The following is a 13,082-nucleotide window of genomic DNA, read 5'->3' as shown; positions in this document are numbered from 1 at the left end:
TGAATTTCGCATGTTGCACGTTGTACCAGACTTTGTCAGTTTTGGGGAATTATAGCGAATTAAACTAGTTGTTCCTTGTTTAATTAGGGGAATTAATTCGTGTCCCTACTATAAACAAACATACGAGTACCTACTTAAGTATAATTTTTAATTATTCTACTTAAAAGTCAATACAATATTACACGAAAATAGAAAAAAAAAAAACGTTCGGAAAGCCGAAGGCCAACAACTTTTATAAACTTTTCAAAGTCATAATAATATTCTGAATCTCGATAGTGTTATTTTAATTTTAATTCCAAACCCCTTCAAGGTTAAGACATGAAACGAATGATTTTTAAAGCTGCCCATACCTGCTGCAATGGCAAAATTTGAAGTGAAGTGAATTTGAATAGGTAAGTTAAGAGAAAATATCGAACCTTATTTGCTTATTGATCATAAGCGACAATCTTTCGAAAAACTCTTCTTTAGACTTGGAGAACATCTCGACTAAAATCTCGAAACAAGCCGAATATAGTCACAAAGTTTCAATTCTCTATATTTATTAAGAAAAGCGTTGGACTTATTCTAAGCGTTGGACCGATGACTGGATTGCATAGTAGGTACTGCTCAAGACGATACATTTAGCCAAGGCCTTTAAACCACTAAAATTTCACCTTGCATATATACATTACATATTGGCAGGATATGTGACTGCCTAATGACAAATTGTATGCATAGAATAATAATTTAATTTTTACATGATGGCATAATATTATGATGCTGGACTAAATAAATTCAATAAATTTTGCACGCCATGCAAAAACAGAGTTTGAAGCCAGGGTAAGCATAAGGTATGAACTTATTTTCTGGCAGGTCATAATGGAAAATAAGTGTTGATTTAGTACAACTAGGGTTGGCAATACTTTTATATCCCTATGAGCTGCACGCCAGTGAGCTTCACTGCTTGGCAGAATAAGCGATTTTACCTAATATTTGAGACCAATGTAAATTATATACCATATTCCAGCAAATAAACATTTCTTATTCTTACACCCTGTAAGCAGATATAGGGTAATCTCACCTGAGGCATATACCCGACTCTCGGTCCTGGGACTCCACTGCCCTTCTCTCCCGGTTTCCCCCCCAACACCCACACTTCCCCACTGTCCAGTTTCCGTCTCCCGACTATGCAGGAGAGGAGTGTTGTCTTGCCACAACCGGAAGGACCTAGGAGGCCGTATCTAAAAAAATTCAAGGTCATTGGTACGGTACACAAGCACTGCACAAGCCAGGGTAAGAAAAAATTTGCAAAGTTTGCAAAGAGAAATTTGCATGTTTGCATATTTCAGGTCATTGACTTTCTCGGTCCACGCGTTAGCAGATATAATTTATTACAAGTAGCGTTAGAAGTTGGAGGTCAGTGACATACAGACGGACTTTTTTTTTCCTTACCATAAAGCTCCATTATATAATGGCAGCTTTATTGCTACTACCATCTAGCCTATGTGCTAATCTATACATATAATAAAATTGTAGAAAAGTGGTGTCTGTACAATGGAAATATATAAAAAAAAGTAGCAGGGGTTGTTATTATATCGATGCCGATATTTTATTATTTTTTTGTCTGTTTGTCTGTGTGTTTGTGCACGCTAATATCAGAAACGGCTTATTCGATTTAGATACGGTTTTCACTAATATATTGTAGTAAGCTTCACTTAACATTTAGTGTTTATTTCATGTCAATCGGTTCATAAATAAAAAAGTTATGTCAATTTAAAGAATCACGGCGAACATTTTTAACGTACAGAGTATTCCACGCGAACGAAGTTGCGGGCACAGCTAGTAATAAATAATTTCTAAATCACAGTCCAATAACTGTCCTTAGTTTATTCTAATATGCTTACAGTTCACTATGTTGTTGTGACCTGCACAGACGGACTGATAGTAATTTTATCCTTTGAGTGCGGAACCTACAACTGTAAATTAAAAATTTATAACACCCCCGACAAGTGAAGGTTACAGTAACTAGAAAAGAGCTGATAACTTTCAAACGGCTGAAACGATTTTCTTCGATTGTAGCTAAAAACACTCTCGATCAAGCCACCTTTCAAACAAAAAAAAAAACTAAATTAAAAACGGTTCATCAGTTTAGGAGCTACGATGCCACAGACAGATACACAGATACATACGTCAAACTTATAACGCCCCTCTTTTTGGGTCGGGGGTTAAAAAAACTAATTTTTTCAAGAAAAAAATTGTTGACTTGGAAGTTTCACAAAAAAAACTAATGCAGGCAAAACTGGTATAATTTGGATAACAGGTTTCGTGATTTAATTAAGAAACCAACGTCATGCGTTCCGCTAAATAGGTGCTGACTTTAAAAATTAATTCAGTTCGTTTTTAGGATTCCTTTTTTTTATTGACTATAGGTAAGCGCTTGACCACAATCACACCTGATGGAAAGTGATGATGTGGTCTAAGATGGGACGCGTTTACCTAGAAGGTGCCTATTCACTCTTGTTACACAAAGGGTGCCAACGGAAACCTATTCTATTACTATGCCTCCGTTGTTCGTGCGTGTGCGTCTGTCTGTCTGTCAGCTGGCTGTACCTACCTCATGATACGTATTAGATAGAGAGTTGTCACAGAATGTGTATTCTACACTATAACAACAAATGACAATAAAAATCAAAATACTCAAAATAGTCATCATGAAATTCACTCTAATATTATAAAGGCGAAAGTTTGTGTGTATGTTTGTTAATCCTTCACGCAAAAACCACTTGACGGATTTGGCTGAAATTTTTAATGGAGATATATAATATCCTGGATTAGCACATAGGTTACTTTTTATCCCGGAAAATCCATGGGTTCCCACGGGATTTCGAAAAACCTAAATCCTTAGACTGCATCATCACTTACCACTAGGTGAGATTGCAGTCAAGGGCTAACTTGTATCTGAATTTTTAAAAAAGCACCCCTATTTTACAACCCTAGAGGTTGAATTTACAAGAATCCACTTTTAGCGCATTTCTACGTCATAAAAGCTATCCGCATGCCTCAGCCCGATCCATCTTGTAGTTTGAGCTTTGCGTTCAATCAGTCAGTCAGTCAGCCATCTTTTTCTTTTTTATTTAGATGTAGATTTTACTTACATAATACCCTTTTCGACAGTCATGTCCAAGTACTGTAGGACACATTTGAAGTCCTGCTTGTCCTGCTTCCCGTAGTACTTGTAAGCCCGCTTGACCACCACGGCCGGGGCCGCCATCTTGTAAGGTCTGTCACTCACTACGCGCACATTATTCACTTTTTCTGGAACAAAGGAAAAATTGTGTTACTTAAAATAATTAATCGGCTCAGAATGAGTTCAAAATCATACAGCGGATGCTCTAAAAAAACGTCAAGTGCGAGTCGGATTCACACATGAAGGGTTCCGTACCATCGTACAAGAAATAACACTTTAGGTTTTTTAAATTTTGTGGCGGCCATTTTGACATTTTTATTATTTGCTGTAGACGTACGGATAGCGGAGTTTTAGTAATAGGATCCGTCGGAGAATTTTTTTTTTTAAATTTACATGGCGGCCATTTTGAAATTTTTATTTGTTGTTATAGCGGCAATAGAAATACACATTCTGTAAAAATTTCAACTCTCTACCTATTACAGACTGACGATCGGAGGGACAGCGGAGGCTTAGTAATAGGTAATTAGAGAATTTGTTAGGGATCTGGACGGTTCCAACGGAACCCTAACAAATAGGCTCTAGGTTTCGGGCCATTAATTACTTAAAAGTAGCTATAATGGTCGTTTTATGGTCGTATCATAATGACCCCATAAGATCGTGTAGTCATGATTACGAAATTGATGGGAACATCGACAGTAGTGTTGAATTGGGGATTCTGTATCAAAATTGGTGGGGATTTTGGATCACTCTCGCTACGCTCGCTCGCTTCGCTCGCCGTGATCCAAAATCGCCACCAATTTTGATACAGAATTCCCCAATTCTAAACTACTGTCCTCAACAACACATTAAATAAATGGAGTGTAGCTAAATCCAAGCAAAAATTAATCAACTATCCGTATTTTGAACAAACTATTCACATGGTTTAAGAACGAAATATTCATTCTATTTGCACGAGCAAATATGTTGATAAAACTAGATAGGTACTAAGAAACCTTGAATTTTAAAATTACTCTTCAAATGTAATATTTTTACAACATGAAAAACAACTATTTGGCTATAACAACCTACACCAAATATTGTGTTTTCAATACGAGTATAATCAGTAAATTAAATAAAAGAAGCAGGTATATGGAAATTAAACAAGCATATTTAATCATCTAAAACTTTATTATTCATACACCACTTTTTTAAACAAGTTACATTTTTCAGCGCACAGATGGTCGGATGATAAACACAACTATATATGTCAGAATGTGAATTATACAACTCATACAATGTTAATAAACGAGGACATCCTTTATCTTCTAAATTATGTACGTTAGGATTACTTAATATATCTTTTAACCATAACTGCTTTTCAAGGCCTTTACAATAAATATCATTATTTTTTAAAATATCTATTAGATGGTATTTATAGGTCTCGTAAGGCACGATTCCCTCGCTCCATAATATTTTTCTATTCTTTTCAATCCATTTAACTTGTTTCTTTTCTGTGTCTGTTAGCCATTCATAGGGATATGGTGGTTTTATTAACAAAACTTGAACTCGATCACTATACACTATAGCAATCTCTTTAGGCAGAAAGTAATTTTGATCATTTTTAAAACCTTGAACGTCCACAATAATTTTCATGATAGTTTTCGAACAATGTTACTCAGCGGCCTATACTCCACAAGACGATCGTTTATGATTAAACAGTAAGCGCTGGTATTGCTTGGAATTTCCTGAGACGTTTCTATTTCCAGACGAACATCAACTGGACCAGTTTTTAAATTTTCATTTTGTCTGGAACAATCTATGACAAATAAAGGCGCTATTTCTTTAAATGTATGAAGATCAAGCAGTGGATCAATAGGAAGGTTGTAAAACGACTGACGAAACTTGGTGTACATGTCGTATAATATACTGTATTTATTTTCCTCAAACTTGAGATTTAAAGCATCATACGGATAATAGTGGGAATTCAGGAATAATGTGACATTGGTTAATGTACAATGATCGAATATTGTGCTGTCTCTGTTTTTAACATTTTTTCTATTAGTTTGCAAACCAAATATAACATATCGAGGTTTTTCTAATTGAGAAGCAGTCTTTAACGCCCATGAATGTTTGGTAGTTTTTGGCAATAATGGATATTCATACAAATCCCAATTTCTAAATGCTATTTGTACGGGATTATCTTTTTCTAATTTCCTTAAAAGTATTAATCTTTGCTGATCTGATACTTTAATATGTGGTACTCGCCATTGGATTCTCTGTATATCAATGTCTACAATATCATCGCTACCCATGACAACACTATTTATGTTAGTACTACCTCTGTTAAGTATGAGTTCATGTTTACAGTTTATTATTATTTTATTGTAGTCTTCAGCAAAACCTAAAATCTTATTTAAGGGTATCAAAGCATTAAAATTTCCATTTTGATTTTTAAATCCGTCTATATTCCAACCCCAAGCAGCAGCCGCTTTACTGTCACCGCTATTCATTGAAATGAAAGATTTTATGGTTGTAGTTATTCCAGCATTTCTAATACGATCGATTTCAACACCATTCATTTCGTATCGGATATCTTGAAAAAGAAATGCAATTGCATTATTACTGAAGTCAACACTTTTCTTTTGAACTTTGCCAGCTTGATCTTTATGAGTCACCGAAACTTTTCCTTCAATGTAAATGGAACTGGCTGATGGTAACACGTAAATATCTTGCTGGTGAATAGGTATCCGAATTTCATCATTTTCATTGAAACTGTTATTGTATGGATTATATGTATGAACCTCATAACTCTCGATAGAGTTATCGAATTCAGGTAATTCGTTGATCTGAAGGAGGCTCATACTTTGAAGCCGAGGGCTTTAAGAAATTGTTTATTACTCTGATGAATTTTTTTATATACTCTAACACGTCTTCTTTGTTTTACACTTTCCTTGGTAATAACTTTCTTAATAGTTGGGTTATACTCTTTATAATAATTACTTTTGTTAAATACGATCATTTTGACTTTTTCAAATGAAGACACAAAACAATAGTTTCGCCCTTAAAATTTATATTATTGCCTTCCAAATCCAAAATTTTTATTGTTATTGATGAAATTATCTTTCTTTTGACCGGAAAATATATCACATTACTTGGAGATTCTATAAATCTATGACCTGGAGGAATGTTTGGCACAAACTCATAAATAATATGTGAAGGAGAACCGTTAGTGTACGAACTCTGTACAAGATCACATTCGATCCTTATGACAGACAGTGGTAGAATGTTAACGGATTCTGTAGATTCATGCCATTTATTTGCTTTTAGTTTTTCGTTAGAAAAACCTAGCATAGGTCCAATACTATTTTCTGAATTAAAGTTTATAGTTTCAGTACAGTACAAAGAGCATGTCATTGTATTGATGTTAGATTTTATTTGTAATTCACAATTTTCAACTCTTTCTTTTAGGTATTCATACAAATCTTGTAAATCGTAAGCACCTGGTTGAATAAGAATTCTTTTTTTCTCTTCTCCATATTCAAACACATTATTATTATAGTCTACATTTGGAATTGAATTAAATGCAGAAAAATATACTAAGCCACACTCATATTCGTCTTCCAAAATAAGAGGAGGGGCGTAAAATGATTCTAGAATAGATTTTTCACCCACGATCGTGAGTGTAATAGACATGATGGTTAAATGAGCTTACATATTTTTGTATCATCTATTTATTTTCAATTTTTATTCCAAAAATTAATAAGAAATTTGATACATAGATGGCCACAGTTATAAGAATTAGATCCTTGATAATTGTCATAATTATAATTAATATTCGCTCCCACATATTTTACAAATTCTTTAGGCGGTTTCAAATTACCATAACTATCAAAGTATTCAATGTAATTATTTATTTTTGCATAGGCTACCCAATGAGTTCCAGGATTTTGAGAGCTATCTAAGTTGATGATACCACACTCTTTTTTAAAAGGATATTTTGGAAGTTCATTTCTCATAAATACACCTCTGAAATAAGGAATATTTTTTGAAATTTTTAGAATATCCAAGTTACTTAGAGCACGATTAGGTAGCCGCCGAATCAGTTTTTTTCCTTTGCTGTGTATATTCCCAAACCATTACCATAGGGCTTTATAAATAATCCTTTTCCGATACACAATGTTTCCATCTTCTCGTTATGTCTCTTTAGTTCTTGAAATTTTTTTTTCATTAAATTAATAGCATTGACTGCTTTCACTATACTAGCAGTACCACCCGCTAAGCTGCCCGCGGCAGACAATCCTGCAAATATGGGGACTAGTGGCAAAACCCCACCTGTCTTTGGTATGGGTATTATACGCGGTACATTAACTGAAGATGTCGCTGCTAATTCCTTAGCAGCAGCAAGAGCTAATTCGATTGCAGCTTTTTTGCATTTAGGTTTCAATTTATGGATATGTTTTTTCGCGCGAGATACAATATCCTTAAAGCTTTTCTTAAAACCAGCACCAGAATTACTTGTTTTCAAATTGTTAGATTTTCTTCTCAAAGTCATTTTACGCTTGGATGGTTGTTTCTCCATTTTTAATAAAAGAGAACTCTGCTCAGTATCGTAGATAATAAGAGACTGAAAGTTGTTAACATAAAATGTGTTTATAAAAGATTTAGTTTATCTATCCAACTGTTTTCACTAGGCGGCAGACCTAACCATTTGACATATAATTTATTTCCTTTTGTTTTTAAAACCTTTTCAATAAGATATATATCAGGATGTTTTGTTTTTTGTAATTCTTCAGTATAGAATGATCCTAAAATAGGTCGCTGTCTTGCATCTTTTAGAAGGTAAGTAATTGGATGAGTGTTTTGAACTTGAGCTATATTAAAAATTTCAGTTGACCAGTTGGGAGTATATCCTTTGTCAAAAGTTCCTTTGTATTTGCTTATTCTTACATAATCTCCAATTTTGAATTTTGAACGTTTCTGCGATGGTGCTGATAATTGTAGTAGTCTGTATCTTTTTAGTATATTTTGTTTATTCTTTTCATTAACTTTATCTGGAGCTGTACCAATTGTTCTGTGAAATGTGGAGTTATATTTTTTCATGATGTGCTCGAGGGTTCCATCATTCCATTTGTAATTCCCTTGCAAGCTAAATTGCTTGTACATTTTAGTTTTCAACGTTCTTATAAATCTTTCTACTATTGACGCCTTTTTAGTGGAATAAGTGGAATAATGATTTATACCGTATTTTTGTAATAATTTTTTGAAACAACTATTATAAAATTCTGTTCCTAAATCAGTTTGTAGATTTTTGGGAACACGACCTTTTTCTAGTAACTTACTAAATGCTTCAGTCACAGTTTCTTTATTTTTAAGTTTAAGCGGATATGCCCATGCATACTTTGAAAAAGCATCGATGACTGTTAAAATATATTTATATTGTGAATTATCTTTTGAGAATGATTGCATATCAACTAAATCGGCCTGCCATACATCATCAATGTCTTTAAGTATAACATGTCTTCGAGGAAAATTTTTCGTAACATTTTTATGTATTTCATTTACTACACTATCTTTGCTCATTTTTTGAATTTACGACTTACACCTTCTATATTCCTTTTTAGACTATTTATTTCTGATTTTAACTGCAACAATGTTTCCTCTACTGTTTTTAATCGTATATAGAGCCCATCTAAGAATTTGTCAACATATAGTTTAGTAGCACAGTCGTTTGGGTCAATGGGTGTACCAACATGTTTGATGATTTTATGTTGAGCATCAAAGATATTTTCTAAGGCAGAGCTATCCATTTTCAGTTTCTTGTGTACATGATGACCAAACTTGTTGACATTCATGTTCAACAGTGTTTATAGAACTAAGCAAAAATGTAACCAGGTTTTATTTTTATATACTTATTTTATTATACCAGCTTCTTTAAGTTCTTCAATTATTGATATAATCTCATTGTCATGACTAGTGTTGCCAGCATCTTTTGAAGCAATTAAAATTTTCAATCTATCTACTAACTCATTCGGATCATCCCAGTATATGAAATCTGTATTTTTTTTCAAAGTTTTAAGAGTTGGCATAAAACCACCTTGTTTTTTTTCTTTTAATTCACTATCAGTAAAGAGAGGTTTCACAATTTTAGTATATTTTGTCCCTTTATCGCCTTTAATCTGATTCGTAGGGTTATAATCTCTCCTATGTGCACTAGTATTGCATAAAATATCTTTATATACTAATTTATCTTGATCAGATACAATCTTTACATCTGGTTTACTCTGAAATAATAATTCTGCCAAACCTGGGGTTACTTCATAGGATCTATTTCCTATTTTAGCCATCATATTTTTGCTATGAGCATCACCATCTGAAAATGTTACTTTTGTATTTCCAATCATTAAATTACTATTTTCATTACGTACACCAAAAGGTACATTCAAATTATAGATTTCATTGCTTTTTTCAGGCGTTGGAGATGGAGTATAGAATTCTTCGATTTCTTCAAAATTTTGGGTAGAAGTTATTGGTTTTGGTGTTACATAATTTTTATCATCATTTTCTATGTTTTTAATTTTATCAGAAGTTGAAGGTGAACATGTATCTGGTAAATCATGGTGACTATTGTTTTTATTTTCTTTTTTTTGCAATACTATGGATTCTAATGGATCCGTTATGGATTTAAAAAGTTTGCGCCTTTTTAGTTCTAAATCATCTTCTTCTTCACGCATTTGTTTTGCTTTCTTTTTGATGGTTTCAATTGATTTAATTAATTGTTTCTTTACAACGGCTTCCATTTTTAAATTAAATATGGGTAGGTATTCTTACCAGTGCTCTCATTTGACTGACTAAATTTGTGTCTCGTATGTGGTATATAATTGTAAAATTGTTAGTCGAATTTCACGAATATGTCAAATGTTTTTCTGTACCGACCGTTATTTAGTTCGCAATCTTTGTTGATTGATAAAAACATAAACGGATCTTTCCAAATACTTGCACACAATTGTTTAAAGACATGCCAGCTCATATCAGAATTAACATGTTCCTTATATATATGTTTTAAGTTTATATCATCTTGCTTGAAAATAATTAAAAAGTTAACATTGTCACGTATTAATTGCTTAGGAATTTTTGAATATGTTTGGGTCAAGTAAAAGCAATCAATTTGTTTGTGTCTGCCCATCGAAAAATAATTTCGAATATTAACTTGATTTTCACAAGTCACGTCGTCAAAAATGAAAATAGAATTTCTTAAGGCTTCAGTTGGCGAAATAACTTCTTCACTATTTTTGAACATAATAAATTTAACATCTGGAGTATTTTGAAAAACTTTTTGTAGGAAACAATATTTAGATTGAAAAGTGGACTTTGAGTAAATATAAACATTTTGGAATTTAAGTCCATTTTCGTGCAATAATAAGTTTATCATAATATTTGTTTTCCCACAGTTGGAGGGTCCGCAAATTATGCATCGAATTATGTTTGGTAGAAGTTTACTATGTCGGCTAAAGCATGGTGGTGGTGTTTCAACATCTATATAATTTATTTTTAATGATTCAGCCTGTTTTATCAACTTCATATTACTGATTGATGATAATTTTAAAAATGCAACTTATTAAATAACTTCATATTATTGCTAGTTGATTTAAATTTTAAGGTATTGCTTGTAGGTATCACATTCGTGTTTCACTTCGCACTTGTCTAGCGCACTATTATTTGTCGATGATTATATTAAAATGTAGGTATACATTTTAATTTAAACCTTGTGATAATAGTATGAAATTGAAATTCGTAAGAACTTAATACTAAACAGGTTCTAACATGTCGCTAGAGATTGCATAATGCGGACGAATGTCATACAAGTATATACAATTGTTTTGAAAACTTGACTCCATAGATTTGTTACTAAACAATTTTCATTCCCAGATCTTCTCACGCAAGGAACTCACTCGCTTCTGGTTAGTGAAAAAAATTACTTATATAATATTTTGACTGTATTCTTTTCTATTTTAGAATTTGTTTATTGATATTTTTATAAATGTTGTTTTATTGTTATATTTATAAAATTTTGTATTTTGTTACAGCATCATGTCGGACTTTTATTTCACGGATGACGAAAGAAACACAAGTATGAATAATCCATTTTATGGAGCTCAAGACTTGGATGCTATTTTAGAAAGAGAAGAAGAGAATAGATTGAAAGCTTTACGTGAGCAAAAAAATAATGAAACACTTGAAAATAACACCAGTTTGAAAACCATAAAAAAGAAAAATAAATTGTCTTTAAAAAAGAAGCTTCCAAAAATAGATCATGTGATTTCACCAGCTCCAGATTCATCTTTTGTTATACGGAAAAATAAAGCAAAGGGAAGCCACATTATAAAAATTGAAATACTTGAAATTGATAGTAAAGAACAGGAGAACAGTGCAAAGACTAATTTGAGTGTACAGTACATAGTGAGTGATAATTATGACAATATGATGGATGCTACAGAAGATTTAATTAATAGGATTATACAAAAGCTAAGTGTGCCTGAATAGTTAAATTTAATATTATTTTATTGTTATTTTGCGATTGTAAAAATAAAAAGCATAAATGAGTTCTAATTAAAGTATAAAGTATATTTTATATTTTCATATCATGCAAGTAAGTTGTAGTCCGAATATTTTCCATTAAGTAGTAAGTTTTTATAATACGTTAATCTTATGTTAAGTACTAAGTTTATGAAGTAATGTAAATAATTGGTTGAATTAATAAAGGGAATATAAAATATGTTGTGATTTTATTTGAAATAAAACACTGTGGTAAACTTAATCAAATTTATTAAATGCTAAATTACCATTAAAACTAATATTAAAATTAGACACATAAAAATTTGTAAAATACATAGGTACTTAGCATAATATTTTTACTAAAGAATCGTGCTGTAATGCCCCCAAGGCAAAGTTTTAAAATCATTTTCCATTATTTGCCTTTTATTATCATCACTATTTAATACTAATTTATTAATTTTCTGAGTAAAAACCTGATGATTTTTTGATCGTATGACAAACATATCATCTCTTATATTTTCATTGCAAAATAAGGCTTTCTTATATTTCTCAAAGTTTAATTTTTTTGTCACAGGCTTCGTGATACCCTTTGCTTTACTGATAGTTTTTTTCTCAGAAAGTAAACAATATAATTTTGCGCGTAAACCAACAAATTTAGAAATGATTTCTCCTCCCATTTCGTCTTTAAAATATCCAGGTATTTTCATATTAGCTTTCGGCATATTAAAAATATTATCATCTTCAAAATTGCTAGTATCAAAATAATGAATGTTATCTTTCATATCTTCATAAAAATCATCAGTTTTTACAAGATATAGTAAACTATCAGTATCCGTATAACATAACTGAACATTATTTCCATAGATTCTTTTTATGACCGAATAATGAAAATGATACAAATGCGTTTTCGACAGTTCAAGAATCGTGAATCCAATATATATTGGTCGATCTAAGACAATTTTTGTTTTTTTCAATTGAATAGCTACTAAGTTTTCAGAAAAAATTGATAAACTGTGAAAATGTGGTGCACTAATATATTTTTCCGCTCCATTCAATTTATTAGTATTATTTGTAGTATCTCTCCAAACGTTTACTAGTTTTACGTCAACCTGCTTCCTTTTGTTTTCTATCGTTTTTCCAAAAATAGAATTATTCTGCTTTTTAAAAAAGTCTTTCTCAAAATCAGACTTGGCATTTTGTCTGAGACTTGTGTTTAAAAAAATATAAGGCTCTAAAAAGTTGTCCTGATAAAAAGATAGCACTCTGTATATTTTTAAAAGCAATAAACCATTCTTTAAGCATTCTTGCAAGTGCATATAATGAATAACAAAACGATGTTTATTATATAAATTTGCCACCAATTTTTTGCTTTGATTTTGAGCAG

The 13,082-nt window shown here is 31.9% G+C and overlaps 1 protein-coding gene across 3 annotated transcripts in view; it reads right to left on the bottom strand.

Annotated features, from left to right (window-relative positions):
- The window catches only part of LOC123877786 (ABC transporter G family member 20-like), a 70,129-nt gene that overhangs the window by 29,746 nt on the left and 27,301 nt on the right, over nucleotides 1-13,082 (bottom strand). For all 3 annotated transcript variants that reach the window (XM_045924677.1, XM_045924678.1, XM_045924679.1), the window contains exons 2-3: nucleotides 3,135-3,294; nucleotides 1,061-1,220 (exon numbers count right to left, since the gene is read on the bottom strand). In XM_045924677.1, coding sequence (XP_045780633.1) covers nucleotides 1,061-1,220; nucleotides 3,135-3,250 — 276 coding nt within the window. In that variant the 5' untranslated portion in view covers nucleotides 3,251-3,294. The remainder of the gene's footprint in view (nucleotides 1-1,060; nucleotides 1,221-3,134; nucleotides 3,295-13,082) is intronic.

The sequence above is a fragment of the Maniola jurtina genome, chromosome 24 (assembly GCF_905333055.1).
Source record: "Maniola jurtina chromosome 24, ilManJurt1.1, whole genome shotgun sequence".
Taxonomy (NCBI): domain Eukaryota; kingdom Metazoa; phylum Arthropoda; class Insecta; order Lepidoptera; family Nymphalidae; genus Maniola; species Maniola jurtina.
This window is presented reverse-complemented; position numbering and strand designations above follow the sequence as displayed.